Source organism: Bombus affinis, chromosome 7 (genome assembly GCF_024516045.1).
Source record: "Bombus affinis isolate iyBomAffi1 chromosome 7, iyBomAffi1.2, whole genome shotgun sequence".
In the NCBI taxonomy this organism is placed as follows: domain Eukaryota; kingdom Metazoa; phylum Arthropoda; class Insecta; order Hymenoptera; family Apidae; genus Bombus; species Bombus affinis.
The window spans coordinates 399,292-419,215 of record NC_066350.1 but is presented as its reverse complement, the minus strand read 5'-3'; the positions used below and the strand labels follow the sequence as shown (position 1 = coordinate 419,215).

The 19,924-nt window shown below is 33.7% G+C and overlaps 1 protein-coding gene across 1 annotated transcript in view; it reads right to left on the bottom strand.

Annotated features, from left to right (window-relative positions):
* LOC126918353 (netrin-B-like) overlaps positions 1-19,924 on the bottom strand; it is a 112,435-nt gene that overhangs the window by 11,329 nt on the left and 81,182 nt on the right. The window contains exons 3-4 of the mRNA XM_050726174.1: positions 7,797-7,946; positions 6,386-6,481 (exon numbers count right to left, since the gene is read on the bottom strand). Coding sequence (XP_050582131.1) covers positions 6,386-6,481; positions 7,797-7,946 — 246 coding nt within the window. The remainder of the gene's footprint in view (positions 1-6,385; positions 6,482-7,796; positions 7,947-19,924) is intronic.

Genomic DNA, 19,924 nt, shown 5'->3' with positions numbered 1-19,924 from the left:
CAATATGTTTCTATTGTTTAAAAATTATGGAATTACCTATTTATTGTTGTTGAAGACGTTCGTAACTTCTTATTCGTAACATAATTGAAGAATTTTTAAGTTGTATACGATTGGTTATATGCACATATTTACATTTACACGTAAAACAATTATTTTTAGCAATACATGCATATTTATTTACACATTTGCTATAACATTATTTTAATCTAAATTTAATAAGACTTTTTAGAATTCACTTATGGGTACAGTATAAGATACTTTTTTTCTATCACTTACTATATATTAATCATCCTTATTATGATTCATCTAGGGATTTTGTGCGACGCGTAGATGAAACGAGACAAGTTTAGGGAAAGTTTCATGATATTAGAAGCTGAGGCGCGACCTGGAGTAATGGAAGTTGAATCGCAGGGGTGAAGGGAGGAGTCAATTAGTCTTGATTTAAATTAGCTACGGCGGCTGGTAATTAACTTTGGTTTAGGACCCAACCGGCAAGCCTGTACTGTAATAATGAAGATAATTATTACGATAGAAGTTATCATATACCGAGTGATACAATATTTTAAGAATATTCCAAATACTTACGTCACGCTATTATAAATATCATATTAATTTTAATATTATATCTATAATGCTAATAATGTTATAGATATATTAATACTTAATTGTGATACAAAAAATTCTTTTATATTAGGGAATAACTTATATCACTAATATTCAAATATTTTGTAAATAGGGTAGTTTTATCCTAACTACTCTATTGTATAATCATTAATTAAATAAATTTTCAAAATCTAAAAATTACTTTCAAGATTTATCAGCTATTAGAAAGCAATCAGGGTATCGTCGAAAATATATATTATCGAACTAAATTGTAAAAGGCTGACACGATGAATTTATCATGCTGTCAAACGTCCCCTTTGGCGAAATGCGTGTTCAGCTTTAATAGTCCACGAAAAACAGATCGATTGCTCATCGCGAGTACGTAGCATTGACAAAGCGAAAGGTCATTTCCTTCGAAACATTCTTTTCGTTATACGGATGTACACCATACATCGTAAAATTCTTCCCACAAATGGACTTGTAATTTAGTAAACGTAACATCAAGTAGAATTGATCCGATTAGCGAATTCCAATTCAATCCAGATATTAATAGGAAGTAGACGGTTTAGTAAGATTAAATTTGTAAGATGTCTGAAAAATGGTACACAGAATAAATTGAATTAAAATACTTGTAGACATTTTAACAAAGTGAATTTCGATTTGTTTTGATTTTTATTTTGTTGTTTATTGTGGCATGTAACGAAAGGATACGGCCAGAGCTACTTTAAAATGCATCCATGATTGCGGAAAAGGAAGAAAACGGGAAAGAGAACGAATCGATGTGATGTACAAACAGTACCAGGGCTATGTTTCCTGAAATGGAAGGACCCTTAGTGGGCGTTTATTCGAGCGCATACGCAATACGCACAAGCAATAGGTTCACGCGTCGGTACAGTAAGCGAACTGTAAATTAACTCGCCTTGTAAACCAGACAACAAGTTTATCTCTGCTTCTTTCATACTGATGCTTCTTTGACACGTTATACGTCTATTGTTTTTATCCCTTAAACCAATTAATTTCGATTATTTTAATAAAATCAGGTAAAGTATTCTAATCGATGTCGATCATGTTATTGATCTGTTACCTTTTGATCTCATTAACTGCTATTTCTAATCGTATCACGTTCCGTACGTCATTTAGTTTGAATGTCAAAAGAATGCTACAAGTTACAATGGATAACTAGATTAACTAAAGCTGAATTATTATTAGCAAGTTAAAACATAAAATATGAATTATACTTTGGATTTATCATAAAATACATGTTATATATTTAAAGGTAGTATCTATTAAGATGATACATATTTTGTAAATGTACTAAAACTGTATACATTTGTCTATAGCCTATGTAACCTATCTATAATATACATATAATATTATGAGTTAAAATTTTTACACATTTATTTTATTAATAAAATTTGCACATATTCATATACATTTACAATTTATCATACATAGAGCTTTGCGCAAGGAAGGAATAAAAATTATTAAAGATTACATTGGGAGAAAGTTGTAACACTAAAAATTATGTATATAATATCTTACAAAATTACTTTAAATAATGTAATTAATAAAGATTATAATAAAAAAAATATTTACAATATGCCAAGATACGATGCAATGAACTTTTAAACAGGAGACGGCAGTTCCCTCGATACTTAGTTATTTAATGTTAATTTCATTTATCTGAACGTTAATACTGATTCGTTACAAATAACGTGGAAGCGTTAAACGTCGACACGATGATAGTTCTACTTCCTTTCAGCATCAATTTTAGGTTTTCCATCGAATTTTTAACGAATTTACGAGGTGAAATCGTAACTCATCGGCAAGCTGGCTCGATACAACGTAAGTACTAACATGTTATTACGTTCAGGTGTATGCCAGGGCAGAAAACATCGATAGCCGTGGGCATTCCGTTTTTAGCATCGCGGGCTCATTGTTCATAAGCGTTGCAAACTAGTAGCTGGAGGATACTCGTCGCTCCTTCCCGAATGCTATTCTTGCAAGGAATAAGAGCATCTCGTATCGCGTATGCAGGCGTGCATACATCGCATCGGGAGTATGCATCTTGCGTCACGAATCGCATCTATATGTTAATGTTGCACGCAACCGCGCGCGTAATTCTCGTTGCACGCACCCACGCACTGGTTCCGTGCTTCGCTGCCGATGCATATGAACGCGATTGCGGAAATCCTGCAATCCGTCCCGCGTCCATTCCAGTTCTTTCGATCACGGCAAATTGATATTAACACCCTTTATCTATACTAATTGATGTACATAAAATATTGTACCTGAACGATCTTTATCATCACTTCTTCTAGCTTGAGGAATCGTTTAATTGTAATCTCATGTACATACAATTAGAAAAGTTCTGTTCTTCAATATTCGACGATTAAATGGTTTCCAATTCTTAATAAATTACAATATAAATTTTTCAACTTTTTTTCGTTATATTTTATATGTTTCGGAGAAGGTGTGTTTCGGTAATACATTTGATATCGTGTAAATGAATATACAATAGAATAGACTTTCTATTCTAATATTCCCAATATTACAATTTCTTTATAGTAATAACTTCAAACAATAATGCTTAAATTAAACAAGAAATTTAATTACGACTTTATTATTTAAAGTCGTAATAAAAAAATACATACAAGGACTTTTTTGGATCTAATAACACAAAGCTTTTTATTGAGAGTATATGCATGTTTTACATGGTCAAAGTGTAGCGAATTCAGTAGAGTGTAAGCACCTTGATTAATACATATTATTCTCCACAAATATTACTTTCGATAGTCAACGGAAGTTGCAAGTATAAATTCAGTTATTGCATTTGCAACAACTAAATAGTATCACACCATAAATTTAAATGTTATGTATCAATTACTCAGCAGTATATAGCAATATCGAATGAAAATTAAAGAATTGTTTTCGGTAATTTGGAAATGTTTTATTTTGTGTACTTAATATTTAATCGTACTAAATCGTCAACCTTTTGCAAGCGCGATCCCTCGCTTTTCTTCTTGAATGCATATACAGGCAGTCGATTAATTCTTTTGAAAACACTCGAACGTTATTAATTATTGAGCGAGCTGACGCTTGAATGTAAGTTCACAGACAAAAATCCCACATTACGGTCAACGTATCAACATCTAGTGCACCGCATTATACAATAAGTATATCCCTTGTTATCCCCAAGAGTGCAATTCTACTTAACTATAAAACCTACGGGCTCGATAACGGTTTTGGGTATATAAGTACTTGTAAGGCATTCAATCGCTCCGACGGAAGTAGTTCTCCTTTACTCATTTCTCGAGCTAGCAGAACCAAATAATTTCCAAATGGAACCGCGTCTACATGTGCACATGGAAGCAGTGCAACGAAGACGCGTGGAAATAAACGTCGGACCATTAAAGGGTCTCCGTACAAATGTATATCTGAGACTAAATAATAACTTGGGAACCAACCCTCCTGTATCATTGCGTTCAGCGACCACTCACGGAAGGCGTAGGAGGGGGAGAAAGCTTACCAAAAAGAGAAAGGGAGTTAACAAACGGAAAGGGAAACAGAGGTAAAGGGAAACACCAAACATGGAGCGAGAAAGACAAAGACAGAAAAGATGACAAAAATACAAAAATATTGCAAGGAATAAAAGGCAAAGACGGACAGATGGAATATTAATTTTGAATATAAGGAAAGCAAAGAAATAAGATTGCTTGAACGAAAATACAATTCAATTTAATATTCCAGATATTGCGTTCGTTTCTTAACAGGTATAAATTGAAAAATCATTCACTAAAAAAATATAGCGATTGTCTTTGTAATATATATAATGGATAAAATTCACAAAACGGAATAAATTGTTTGTAGGTTTGAAAAGGGTGCTTGTTCTATATTATTTTTAAAATTATCGTTACCGTTGAAAAAAGTTATTATCGCTGGTAATTACGGACGTTACGTACGAAAAGCTAAAAATTATCTAAGGAGGTGTTTCTCCGAAGACGTATTTACACTTCTGCTTTACATATTACACTTCTATATCTTTCAGAATAACAATGCTGTTCGTAAATAGGACTATTGGTTTTATTCGAAGGAAATACATCATTCATCAGCGACAATAACTATATCTACTCTCATAAAGTTGAGCTCCTCTTATCTGCAAATTATTGCGTCGAGATGGTAATATGTAATAGTGGGAGTAACTGGAACCTCGAGGCAATGATATGATACTTGATCCTACTATTGAACATGTCTACGGGACAGGATAATGCGTCGTTATTTATTGTTGTTATACTCAACATATTTCTTTTGATAACGATACTCATAGCTGAAATTTGTTAGTATTATCTATAGTAATAGAGCTGACAGAACGAAGGAAAACGAATAAGATACGTTTAAGATTTATATTAATAGTACGAGGAATGCACATGTATGTATATCTTATAATTAGGTTTAATACATTGTATTATAATATTTGACGATTTATCGTATTGTACTAATAATTGCTACATAATTCTGCAATTAAGCAATATAATATGATTACTCTTACCTTTTCCCTCTAATCCCAGCATTTCTCGAGATAGAAATTTGAACGTGTTATTGTATTTCCTTTCAGGATTATTCGTAATTTGATTAACCAAATTAAACAATATGAATATGGTATAGGTACTTTCGAGAAAATGCATTTGCTTTAATAATAATTAAACATGTGTATTATTACGTTACTAAATTGTAAAAATTAGAAACTAAAGATTTTAAAAGGAATAAGTAGCCGATTTAACCATAAATGATTACATAGGCAATTTGATTTGATGTTACGATTTATTCCAGTGTACACACTACAAACGTGTGAATAAAAACGGTAAATTTTATGCTCGTACAACCGTACAAGTAGGCCGTTGGAAACTTAGAGCAAATGGGCAAGCCGCAAGTGAGGGTAGCTTTAATTAAGCCATTAGGGTGGCTGAGAGGCTGCGACCAAGCGGCTAGACATTCCAACCCTCTATTCCCTCTCTCTTTCTCTCTCTTTACGTCGCGTCAGCCAAATTAATATTATGCTTACATTCCATACTGCCACGTGGCAAGCGAGTTTGTATCAGTATAAACATTCTAGTCTACCTTCTCTGCATTTTCCTATATGTATGTACTGTGAGCATTTCTGTTTATGGGAATTACAGCGGAAATTACAAATAAGTCAGATTCTTTTCCCGCTACAGAAAAATGTTATTATTCTCTACGTACTTTCATATATGCGTATTTCTTATCGATCGCTTTTCATGTCGTTTATTTTTAGTTATCATTATTTCATTAATAGATCGATATATCAATTATGTCAATAACGATTAATAATCAGTGTTATTCGTATTTATATCGGTGTGTTAGTATGGTTTGTTGAGAAACGTGACAAACAGCCTGCATGTATTTACACGAAACAGTTATAGCTCATTGTTAGTGCTAAAGTGTTGTTTGAAACATACATTATGTATAATTCTCCACTTTGCAGTCGAATCACTCTATATTCTATATATTACTTCATTATAGACGTTTCATTCATTTTCTTCTCTCAAAGTCTCGAGTCTCAAGTCTCAAGTCTCGAGCCTCAAGATATCATTCGTAAAGATTACTAATACGCGATTAATAAATGGCATTTTTCACATTCATGGTATCTTTTCCCACGGGGAAAAAGTGTTAAGTATCAAGAATTAAAGCAATTTCATAAAAGTATCAAGAATTAAGGCAATTTCATAAAATACGTCACGTTTGTTGATTTGATATTACTTACCAGCTCGTCCATCGTAACCGCGCTCGTCGTCGTCGTCTTCGTGTTCTCCGCTCTCCTCACCAGCTGTCCCTTGAGTCTGCACAACCCTCGGTATTTCTGCGAAAAGGAAAATAAATGTGAAATCATTGACGAAAAGTTACACTAAATACAGCTCGTATCTCTTCTAAAAGGCTACATGGTTTCCTCTTTCGTATTCGCAAATTCTGCCTAATTGGACGCGCGATCGTGCGATAACACGTTCGAACGGTCGCGTGTTCCTTCTCGTTGATCGATCGATCGTTTCTAAAAACAGGACGGCTACGGTCGAAAATTTCATGCCATTTCTTTTTCTCGCGTCTCAAGTGATCCTTTGCTGTCTGAACTGTTAATGGAATGTTGGAGTTTTCGTGTGTTTTGCTAGATACCGAGTGCCCTAATAATGAAGATTTCCAATTGAGTCATTGTTTTACTATCCTGCGTTGCTGACTTTACATTGATTGCGTTGTTAACATTTATTGGAAAATTCTTACATTTTAGTTAAAAATGAAATAGAGTCAAGATTATAAAAATACTTATGTACATAACTATACTTTGTATATTTTGAAATGTTATTATGCATATTTCGTTATATTTTATCAAAATTACTACATCATTCTACGCAATAGAACTCTCTTTTTTTGTTTGTTATAAGAAATGTGTGAATAGTTCGTATCTCGCATTTTTTTTAAAATTACGTGTTTCACTGTTCATAGATTACATGCTTGTTAGTCATAATAAACCAATGACAGATGTACAATATTATTACAGCAAATTCTTTCTCATATAAGAATAAACTCTCAGATAAAATATATTCTAACATTTTTAGAAATTATTTATATCGACTGTCATACATATTTATGAATTTCATTATAGAAGGGCTATATTTTTATGGGCATTTAATTAATAAGAAGGTAATGAATACTTCTTGATCGCCCAGTGTATCGGAGAACGCTTCAGCTTTAATGCAAGGGTCCCTATGTGTATAACAAGTTAGGATAAACTCTATAGGGAATGGTGCACTGCGATATACTAGACATAATTAAGTCTGCTACATACATACTTATATATATAAGAATATATACGCAGTATATATATACATAGTCAATTTATTAGATCATCAATGGTGTAGAAAAAGGTGATAATCGGTCATAAGAAATATAAACTGCCGTCTTGAGTAACAATTTAAAGAATGTTATTATATATTAAATTACTATTATTATTATCAATTTCCAATATATGTGACTAATTAGTTTCGAGTACGTATTTATCTCGTAATACATCAAACATTTGATGGTATCATATAAGGTACGTAGATCTTCTACTTAAATGAATAACAACACATGAAATATGAAGATCTTAATGCCTTAAGGCTTTAGGGAATTTGTATACTTACTGATACAAGGTGCAATGTGCGATCTACTCTGTTGGTAACCTCTGGCACATCTGTTACAAGTGGTACCAGTTACTCCGTCTTTACACGGACACTGGCCGGTACTTTGGTTACAAGTTTTTCCGGAAGCTCCGATCGGATGACAGTCACACGCTGTAACACGCAACATGCAAAATAAGGGATGGTTAATTATAGTTATATTATTAGTTGTAGTAAATAGTTAGATATATCCAGAAAATAATTGGTGTTATAAGATTTTATATAATGCTAAACACTCCACGTGCTTAACTCGTGCTACTTTTGATATACATAATACCAATAACATAATACTATAACATTTAACTTTCAAAAAATTTAAGTACAGTAAATATTTTCCTTTATAAGGTTTGTGATTTTATTAATAAAATATTATGAAAGAGTTAGTATATATGTCTTGCTTTCTGACTAAATGCACGATATAACTACATAAAGAACAGACATACAGATTATGCAAGTTTGCGCTTGTAATAAGAAAATCTGTAAAAATCTTTGCAATCTATAAAAATCACCAATTATAGCAGCTACAAAGAGTTAATACAGTACGAATAACACGTACCTTTTATCGTTTCGAAAATCTAACGAAAGTCAAATTAATATTACTTTATAATGATCTATTACCTAAATAATTAATTATATCAAACTACAATTACTTAAAAATTAATAAGATCGATCAATTTCATCAATTTATTCCTCATTTCCATTCTTTAATCACCTTTTCTTTCAATAATCGAGCGCTAGCCACGTGAAAGTTATAATTCCCGATGTCACTCGTTTATTCATTGATCAGTGTTTTCGCATTCAGCGCATCCGGAATTAAGAGAGGTGGAAAGAGGCTAAAAGCAAAATCGAGGGAGAAATGTTCGCTCGAAAAGCCAGCTTGACACGTTCCTTTTGCCCACTTACTTATGCAAGCTCGTATTTTTCATGCGAGAGAGACACTGAAAAGCGGTTAATTACGATTGCACTTCGAGCCGAGTGCATCACCGCGAAAATTTAGGAGGAGACTCTCGAAAGCTCTGTCGGTCGTTGCTCGTCTGCATTTCCATTTTCCCTTCCCTCTTGGCTCACTTCTTTTCTATTCTATCTTCACTTACAATTGGCTACGGTATTACTATTTTACAGTAAAACTGTTATTGTATTTGTATGCGGTATTACAATGAGCTTGTTGCTCGTCTGTGAATACCTACTGATCGTTTCATCTTTCTTTTCTCCTCCCTTTTTAAAGTTTTACATGCAAATATTACAAATATATACAATATATATACAAATATTACAAATATTACAAATTTTAATATTTTTCCTTGACTATTTACAGCTAGAGATGTTCGACTAACGTGTGATGAGTGTTGTACCTAATGACATTATTTTAATATTTCTACATCGATCAAGATTGATACATTGAACGAAGAATGACTAGGACAAGTATAATCTATTCTACTAAATTGTATAATAAAAGATCTGTTGCTTTCACGATTAAATCCTACTTTTCGGTATCGTTTTAAACATTCGTAAAGTATCGCTTTGCAGACTATTCCTAGTAATTCGTCGTTCGAAAGTTTAAATATTTTACTGCCAGTATGATTTTATTATTTGCTACTTAAAATTACTATGTCATCAAAGACTACATCGATCATCAAAAGTTGGCAATAAAAAGGAAGCAAATGTAAAAGTGGGTGCTCGAAGTATTTTCAATTTTCATTTTATTAATTTTAAAATTACATGCGATTGCGAAAAAAATAAATGTAAAATAATTCAGGAAAAGATATTAGACCGACAATGAACGGCGATGGTCAGTCCAAATAGGAATACAATCTCTACAACATGAATACGAAGTGACCATTTGCACTTCCGCGAAACGGATTAATCTTGAGGAGACTGCCGAAGGGACGAACAACCGGTTCACGCTTCTTCCACATTCATACCATGAGCACAGAAGAGAATTTTAACCGTGGCCAAATGGAAAAGTGCTCGAGAAGTTAGCAGTAGTATTCTCAAATTAATTTAACAAAAGCAGATAACAGTTTCGCTTGTCTCTTTAAATCGTTATTTATTCTTACTTTTTTTCATTTCGATTATTTTTTATTATAGATATTATCATTTAACTTGCAGTGATTTATTTTATTAACTATTAGGAATTTATACTTATCGTACAATAAACTAAACGTGTCCATGTATAGTGGTAAATTATAATTTCTATTCTGTTTACTTCTGTTGTTGCTTTGAATTCATTTTTTCCTATACAACTCGTTACGAAACATCAGCCGCGAAACTTACCACCACTGATGCAAGAGAGTCGATCTCCAGGAAATCAAACCGTCATGTCGAATGTTTTTTTCGTGGCGATCCTCTCAATTATCACACGGCCATTTAAACGCGCGTGTTCTGTGCATCGACTGTAACAAGGCGTAACGCGAGTAAAATGTAAAATGCTCATGATTTACGAGCGGTGCATGTACTTTCTTTATTCTCGTAGGTGTCTCGGAGTCATGTTTATATTAGCTAGCAATAAGTGACACGCCGGTATGCCTGCTCATTTTACAGGCGTAAACGTGAGTTACGGTGCTCCGTTGTGCTTCCTGAGCACGCTATTCGACCGATCGTTCCCCGTGACCCTTGCGAAACGCACTCCGACAGTTTGTATCGTTGCATGCATCGAACATCGATCCGTGAGAAATCTGCGCACGACGTTTTTCGATCAAATTATCCTATTAAAATGGTCCGTATAATCAGGAATTCGAAAGTTTCCAGCCGATCTCGAGTCAGTTTTTAGCAATTTGCACATTGCACATACACGCGCGTTTGTTGTTTGTTTTCCTTACATATGAAAATGGGAAAATTTATTTTATTCACGAATGCGCTATTTTAGTGTAACGTTTGATTAAAGTCGTAACGTTTGTTAGGTCAGCCGCGTACACCCTTCGAGACTTTGATCTCTTTATAGCTTTTAATCGAAAAGAAAATCAGATGCCTGTTCCTGTACTCTGAACCGAATCACAGGAATTTCTCCACCATCGGAGCTCAAAGCGTTTTCATTCTTTTACGAGTTTAATGAGAATTCACGTTAAATAAAATGGAACTATCGTCCTTCTGGAGCTTTTAACAAGAGAGTCTTTCACTATTTGACCTTGAAATGCAAGTCAAGAAAACATTTCCTCCAGTTTTCTACCCTCGTTTGTTATCTCATGGGAGTGAATGAAACGCTGTGTTTTCATCTTCGATGCGTTTTGTAACAATAATGTAAGTATTTTTGTTCTTAAAGAGTTGGAATATTGTATGAATATTAACGATATTCTCTTTATTTTTTGGTTATTTTGATGGAGGAAGAATCTTAGAAGAAAGGAAGGCTACCATATATGTACGTGTATATGATACTATTTATATGATTATGAATATTTCGGCGTAATATTGAAATTTGAAGTAACAAAACAGAGTAAGTATTATGAATTCTACATTCCCACATATAGCTTAAAATGCTAGCTTAGAATATTTGAAATAAATTGCACGTATGTATATGTATATATATATACATACGACGTATACACGGGAAAAAGGTTTTGATCAATTTTAAAATAAATATTAAGCTGATTCAAGGAAATATAAAATATTATACGATCCGACCCTCGTACTACGAAGCGGCAAAAAATATAATTGCAGTGGTGGAAAGCGCAAATGCTGCATTCGTCGCGATTACGGTTTAACGCGCTGGAAAAGCAAAAGAGGGAAAGACGTTCATAAATTCAACTTACCAGGCCACTTTTACAACAGTAGACCTACACGTATTTATATCCGGATATCTACATGAAATTGTTAAGGCGCTTTAAGCCGATTACCGCGGAGGGTCAAGTTGGCCTTGCTAGGTTTCTTCCTCGTCGTACTCTCACTTTCCCTCGTTTTTTAGACGTTGAAAAAGTTATGGTACATTAACGAGTTGAGTGCATCAACAAACTTACAAAAGGGTTTTAAGGGATTAACCAGAGTTATTAAGAACGCCTCTGTCGAAGGGGAAAATGCAATAAAGAGCGTTCACTGCTTCTAATTCCTGTTTCGCGCTTGCTTCTTGATTTATCCTAACGGATTTGTTCTGTTTTGTATCTAAAAAGAAAGCTAAAAAGAAAAGAAAGTTCTAAAAAGTGTCTAAAAAGGAAGTTCGATCCTTGTCATGAAAAATGTTTGAGACATGTTCGCCAAGCAAATACAAGAAATTACCTTTTACGCCTTTATCTTTCTTCAAGTGGCAATAACAAGATATAAATTATAGATCTCATTTTATCATAATACATACACACACACACACACACACATATTCTATACATATACTATACTTTTATACATACATATATTAGTACACATATATTATTATTGCAATGTAAAACACGAAAAGCAGTGAATAAATATTAAAACAAATATTAGAAACGTACAAATATCGTGCGAAACTACTACAATCAGTAACAATCGCAGATCTTTTTGTTCATCTATTTTTTTCAAGTAAAAGTTATATAGATAGTAATATGAAATTTCTGATAAAATACAACAATTGACACCTACTTGTATTTAATAGTAATAATAGTTATAAGAGTAATTATATTACCTATTCGTTTACACTCATTTTCGACGTGAAAAATCGTAATGATTAATTTCCCAATTAATAATTGATTAAATAGATGATATGAAATCCCTAGTACGTATTTTGCATCAATATTCGTTATTATTTATAGGAACACTACTTAAAGATAGCGTAAATCTTTACGTGTCTACTCAATTCGTTTAAGGAAGAAGATGGGATAAATCTGGCAACGAATTTGCATACTGAAATCACCCACTTGTTTTTGCTCGCAGCAGGTAGCACGTGGGTCGTTTGATGGTTACTCTCTACCTACGTTCTTCTTCAGTCTCGTAAGATCACAGCACCCTTCGTTTCGACTAACTGCTGTGTATCAACAACATCCGGTCCCAGATTTGGTTGTAAGAAATCTTGCAGCCTTCGGTAGATGAAAGCCAACGAAAATACTTTTCAGCAAGGGAATTCGTCAAAATAAAATTCTTTGTCGTCTCTTGGGAAATAAGAAAAATTCATCTGCGTAAACCACTACTTTAAACTCGCTGTTATAAATTATATTTTTTATTTTATTTATACGAGATATTAATATTTATCTTTAAAAAATGAAAAATAACGCGAGAATAACGTGTATAACAGAACGAATTAAGTAGGTGCAGTAGTATATAAAATGTGAAGTTTTATGCGTACATCCCGGGTTATAAGAAATTTTCCGTTACTATTCGACTTCATGCGCGTACGACTCGTTAAAATCAACTTACGTTTGTTGAAATTACGTCACGCTACAAGTGAAGTTGTAACGTAAACACTAATGCAATGGATCGTTTCATATAGATGTATAGGATATCAGGTGGAAAATTGACACCTTTCGTTATATCGCTGAAAATTGATAAAACAGAAAAACTTGTTTTGAGAAATAGACACATCGATACATGGATAGCGATGCTTTTAAAAATACCAGATTACTTTTAATTAGATTACGTAAATTAGATATTACTCGGATATTACATTAATTTTCAAAAGATTTTACACCAACTATCGTTATTATTACCTATATCAGAGATTCTAGAAATGGAAATAAAAAACGCTGTTCTTTTAGAAGTATAGAAGATTCTTGAGAACCGGATAGGAAAGGACTGGTTCTATCTACTGTTCCCTCAAAGAGAAAACAAGACGATATATTTTTATTTTTGAATAAAATCCGTTACGAATATGTGACACGATATTGTGATGATAAAAAAAAAGGGAGGCCCGTAAATTCCCTGCGCCTACGAGATTAAAGCACTTGAATGGACGAAACACGTGATACCGAGAGTAATAAATGGATCGTACAGAAAGATAGTCAATTAAATCGAGAACAACGATCGGTACATGCGGCGCGTGGATGCCAGCCAATTTATTAATCGGATTATCAGGCTGATTTCCCTCGAGTAAACCTGGGCGCGGGTTGCTCGATAATGTCGATCCATCGAAGCCTGAACAGTTCCCCCTCTGTTGATCTCGTCCCTCTACACCCTACTCCATCTTTCCAAGGAAATTCCCGTCGTCTCTTACGTCGAGGATGTTTTTCTTTTCCCACTTAGTAAAACAAGTGGGAAATGGCATGTGAAAATCCAGTTGTATTATCTGCTCTTTGATAGAAGAACAACGTTTCTTAGATTGTCAGCTGAGTGTTGCTCAAAGACGCTTTCTTTAGATTCAAGATTCTTGTCAAAATCGAGGTTGCTTCTATTGTAATTGGAACATAAATTTCCGCTCGAAGAATAAAACTGATGTGAAAATTCTTCTGTATATCAAAGATGTGTCCTTTGGAAAACTTAATAGAAGTAGAATATGATTCATCTTGGAAAGTATCATTATTAATCATTAATACAGATATTTAAACGTAAAAGTCGTAATAAAAAAAATCTTTTTAAAAAGACGGTTAGTTTTTATATAATTTTATATTTAAATGATTTTTATATCTCGATTCTAAAATTCACATTCAGAATTCGATAAACATTCTTTTTCCAAAGCATATTTTCTTAATTTTATAATAATAAAATAATTTCAAATAAAATTCTCCATCTTAATGTATTTGATAAAAACTCGAATTATTTGTTATTATCGTGGTAAATCGTCCACTCTTTTCCAATCGATAAAGTCTAGTCCTCCCCAGGACTTACGGCTCATTTGACAGCCGAATTTTCCGAAAATTCCACGCAATCCGAGAAGCCTCGATATCATTCGGTCGTTGATATATCGAATATTGAATAAAGCAATCACCATAACATCGCGCGAAATTGCTTCGTTATCTTCGAAACCTGTCATCGAAGAGTGATTGAACGATGTCATTGCTAGCCCCCAGTGCCTCGTCAAGATGATGGAAAAATAATTTCCTATTGGCTGATGTGTTTTCTTTATATCTAGACAGACAGTAATTGTAGGGGATGGAATTAAATGCATATTAAGAATTCAATAATATCGTAATATAGTAATATGTTAATAGTAATAATGATGTATTATATTTATTGGCAATTGATGAGTAATGTATTTTCTTTCATTTTCTACACTTGTCTGTCGCCATTTTATCCTGCTTCTATAAAAGAATCCTATCCTCACGAAATCCATCGTTTTAACCTTTAATATTCATCATTTTTAATATTGAAGATCACAGATAAAAAGTCTAGAATACATTTTTTTTGTTTAAGGTTTCGTCTTCAAGAAAATTGAATGTAGCCATTGGCCGAATATTGGACTAATTCTCGATTGCTGTTAAATATGCGAACGAATAGCGTAAAAGGAACATGCTTCGAATGTGTTGTTCCTAACGGGACAAGGTTATTCCTTCTCTTTCGATCTTAAGTCGTGCTTTCGTATGGCATAAACGAGAAAAACCTTCAAATCCGATTCGAGACACGCTCGTATACTGGTTGATATATTCGCGTCACGACACTCACGACGAGAGAGCGGGCTTCTATTTTGGATTCGGTTCGCCTTGCGTTTCCAACCCCCGTAATCAGACTCTGTGTCGAAGAAATTCGGATTCATAATTCAGGGCAGTTTTTCTTCCTCGTTCCTACCTCCGATTTTCGTCCTTTTTTCTTCAATCAAATACGTGGAACTCAGCACATTGTTATCCCTTCGTGTACATAGGGTGGATCGAACGTCAACGTCATGAAAGCATATTCTCATTGAAATTCCGTGCACGAAATTCGTATTTCGTCATATCTGCATGCTTCTTGCCACATCAGAAAGATCAATATACGATGACTGTAGTATTTCTTTGAACGTGGCCAAGGAAAACTATCGTCGAAGAACAATTGTCAAAATCCTTCTATGCAGGTAATATTAGTTACATCGAAGTTGACATTTTCTCTTAGAGAAGTTGAAATTGAAATGCAAATTTGTGAAAATTGGTCACGACGTCCTTGATATTTTTTTTTCCTACAGTTTAGTTCGTATATAAATAAATTGCAGGTCTAAAACTGTCTGCTATAATTTCAAATTATATTTACTTGAGTGATATACATAAAATGATTCTCTCTCGCATAATGAAAAGAAAGTCAACTATTCTAAACGGAATGGTATCATAATAGTCTGATAATATATATGACAATTATTTAAAGAGTTCTCATCTCCAGTTAAAAGGACATTTAAAACTTTTCAATGAAATTATTCCGAATTATTGTCCAGATGCTTGATTAAAATTCCTGAACTCTCATACGTAGTACGTTTATGTTGCGTTTCGTGGTTAATCGTTCAGTACATAAAGCCCAGTGGAAAATTTGCATCGAAAAGTGTCCCGAAATGGGGATGCTACTCACATCCATCGCTACTTAGCTCCCATTCTCCATGTAGTAGCGTAGTTGTGTGATTAGTACGTGCACACTGCACACTGTACACGCTGGCACGTGTATAGGTAAGGATACCCACCTGTGGCGGGAGTATGCAATAACGATGGGCCTGGCCCATCTTATGTAAACACGCTCGCGTGAGGAGAGCCTCTTAGCTGCTGCAGAGACCTATGTAGACTGTAGACTGTAGACTGTAGAATGTAGACCCACGGCATGGCACCGACGCATTATGCACTCGATTCACTTCGCAAACTTACATCTTCGTGTACGGGTCGTTATATCGTCAGAATGTTCGCGTCTTTCCTTTTCTTAGATCGTCTGGCCACGATTTTTCCCGGAATGCGAAAACAATGCTTGCAGCCTGGAACATCCCTACTTTAGTACCTATTATATTATGTATTTTCACTGAATAGCATCTCTCCGTTCCTTTTTCTTATTCGTTGTACACGTTTATTTATAATATTTACAAATATTTACAAATAAACGAGATCGGATCTAACTGGTACGTTTTCGATTTTTCGATCTTTGTAATTCTTGTTTGATTTAACGAATTGAACTTCCATCAAAGATAGATCCGTGGTACGTTAATCAATATATAAATTTTGTTAGTTCTACATAAACTAGAACGATACAGATTTTAGTTATCTATTTAAACTAGATCGATTTGGATTTCTTTGGCGCTCTGTCATTTAATATTATCAGCTTGAAATTATCGCATGACACGCATCGACGATTACTGTCAGTGTTTGACAAAACCGGCTACTACTTAAAGCGACATAATAACGTCTCTCCTCGATATCCTGCATGAAAAATTCCGTTACTATTTCAAGGTATCGTGTATAACGTTTCGAAGCATTCCAATCAATGTCAGTTCTCGTTTGTACAGATAAATTACTCAAACGGGAATGGAAACACCAAGGATTTAATTACTATTGTTCTTATCACATAATCTTAAGATGAAAACGATTGTGCGATTATTATGACAATTTGAACAACTATGATCGTTCGCACAAAATCCGAGAGAAATGAAATATTATTTTGGTGTATGTAAGATGCTAGAATCCTTTGGAGTTAATTCAGTTCAGAGTTTAATCTACTTTTGCAGAAGGAATTACTATCTGACCTCTTATACAACATTTTCAGCCGCACCCTATGCGTGTATATGATGTTTGCAGCAAACTATAAGCGATTAAAATGTTATTTGAGTAAACGGCATTTCATATATGCTAACCTAATACATACAGGCACGCTAATAATCCGTGACAAATCACGTTATTTAGATTAAAGTTAGAAACCCGTCGCCTAATGTCATCGGGGACTTGTTAATTTTAACGTTGTTTAATATGCGACACTTGAGAGAGATAAGATACGAAAAATATGCGACCGCTAAATCTTATCCTAATTCCATTAACCACTCTAGTTTCGAAAACACTTTAGTTTTCTTGGTTTTCAAATTTAGTAAAATTTATAGATGGATATGAAATAATAAATATTAATATGAAATATTATACGCGTTGCATCATACACATTAAGCAAGAATATCCTTTCCATCAAATTAATGCCGAATTTAGTATTTCGTCGCATAATTTCTAATTCTTTTATAACGCAAAAAAGTTAAACATTGAATATTACATTAAATATCAAATAGATATATTTATATAGTAGATTTTCCGAGAAGATAATTTCTATCGAAAATAAAGATGATAGATCTTGTTAACCAAAAATATTAATTATTTATTAATTATATATTATACATTATATATAGATATATTATTATTGATATATCTATATACAATTTATAAAGAATGTTGCATTTCTGCTCTACAAATTTACTACAAGCAATTAAATGTGCGGTATTAAGTTCAACGAGTTCAAACAGGCCGGATGGGTGAAGCAATATTATGTTACACTAAATGCTAAACTAACGAAACATTTCGTGCTGAAAAAATAAATGGAGGAACTTGAAAGAAATGCCATTACAATTTTTAAACCTACATACGTCGTTTGATGTATAATTATAGATATCTTATAGAAGATATCTCTTTGACAAAACTTGTTCCCCGATCGGCCGTTACAATATGAACAGGCAGTCGATCATTTTTTTATCGACCGGCTTCTTTGGACCGCGGACGTGCGACGCAGAGAATGGAATGATTGCCCAAGGCTGCATTTATGTTTGACATTTATAGGAAACGACATTTGCGTTTCATATTCTTTCGCACCGGGGCCGTTGAGATTCCTATTACCTAACGAATAAACGAAATTGAAGATTCGAAGGTGATAGATCCAGAATGGATCGTCATTTGGAAAATGATCGAAGATGTTAGTGTTGAGGGTGAAAGTGTAATATATATATTCATATAGTGTATATATGTCATATTAGTATAATAAAGTGATATAATAATTAAAATAACTGGTAAATAACTTCTTAAAATAAAATATTTATTTTCTACAGATCAATCAGTAAGTACTATGATTATACTAAGATTATTAATATGCTTCGGATAAGCAAATGGAAGCTTCTCAGATTATAAAAATCGGATACGTTTTCAATCAAAATAAGACGTAGTCAATCATGATTGCAGATCAATACCGAATACAAAGTATGAAACAGGTTTGGAATTCATCGATCTTTGTCAAGGACTGTCGTTTGTGTGCACACAGGGTCAATCGCGATTGTCAATCATATTTACGGGTAATTTTGAGTAACGATATACGATCAGTTCCGATTGACTGACGTAGAAATATGAGATGTCATGGACTTGCCGAATTATTAAACGTAGTAAGAAGATTCTACAATTTTTGTACGCAATCGAGCGACCTGGTTCGTAGCTATGTATCTATATAGAATATAGTATATATAGATACTCGATGCGTATCGACTGCCTACATGAATATACGCATAAATGTTTATGTACATATATCTATATGATATAATTTAATGAAATGATATAATTTTTGTTGAAATTTAGTTGAAATTTATCCTACTCGTAATAACAAGGCGGAGTAGATCAACACCCTTTTATTTCCTTACTCTCACAGAACTTTATGAAAATATTGCGTTATGATAAGTACATAGCTACATGTACAATATGCGTCCTCTGGAAAAAATAGTTTACTATAGATATAAATAGTTTTAAAATGTTCAAATATTTTCAGTATTAAATAGTCAGTACTCTTTTGTTCACCCTATAAGTAGATATTATACGTGTTCGTAAACGTACGTGAAATTTCGATCAAAGTTTGATATACTTGAGTGCGCAAAAGAGTAGAAATTAATCGGCAAGCTTGCGTAACATGGAGTAGTACCTTGAATATGTGTACGTAAATTGCAACGCAACATAATCGAATACAATCGGGTTAAGTTAAAGAATCAACAGGCAATTATTTGGAACGCTCGTTTCATTTTCTATCGACAGATCGATTTGGGTTAGATCATCCTCCGCCGGACTTTTTGGAATATCGTTTGTTCATGGAAAATCTTTCCGGAAGAAATTAGCACGCAAGGGTGCGCAAAGGTTATGGTTATGGCTAGCTATTAGCGTAATAATATTCGTCCGTCTCGCGGACACAAATGCCGTACGAGAAAGTGAGTCACCGTCACCATAAACGACCGTCGAATTAAGGCCAGTGTACGCATAAGCACGCGTCAGGACAATCGAACAATTGCAAGCACGACATTATGTACTCCGCGACTGGTC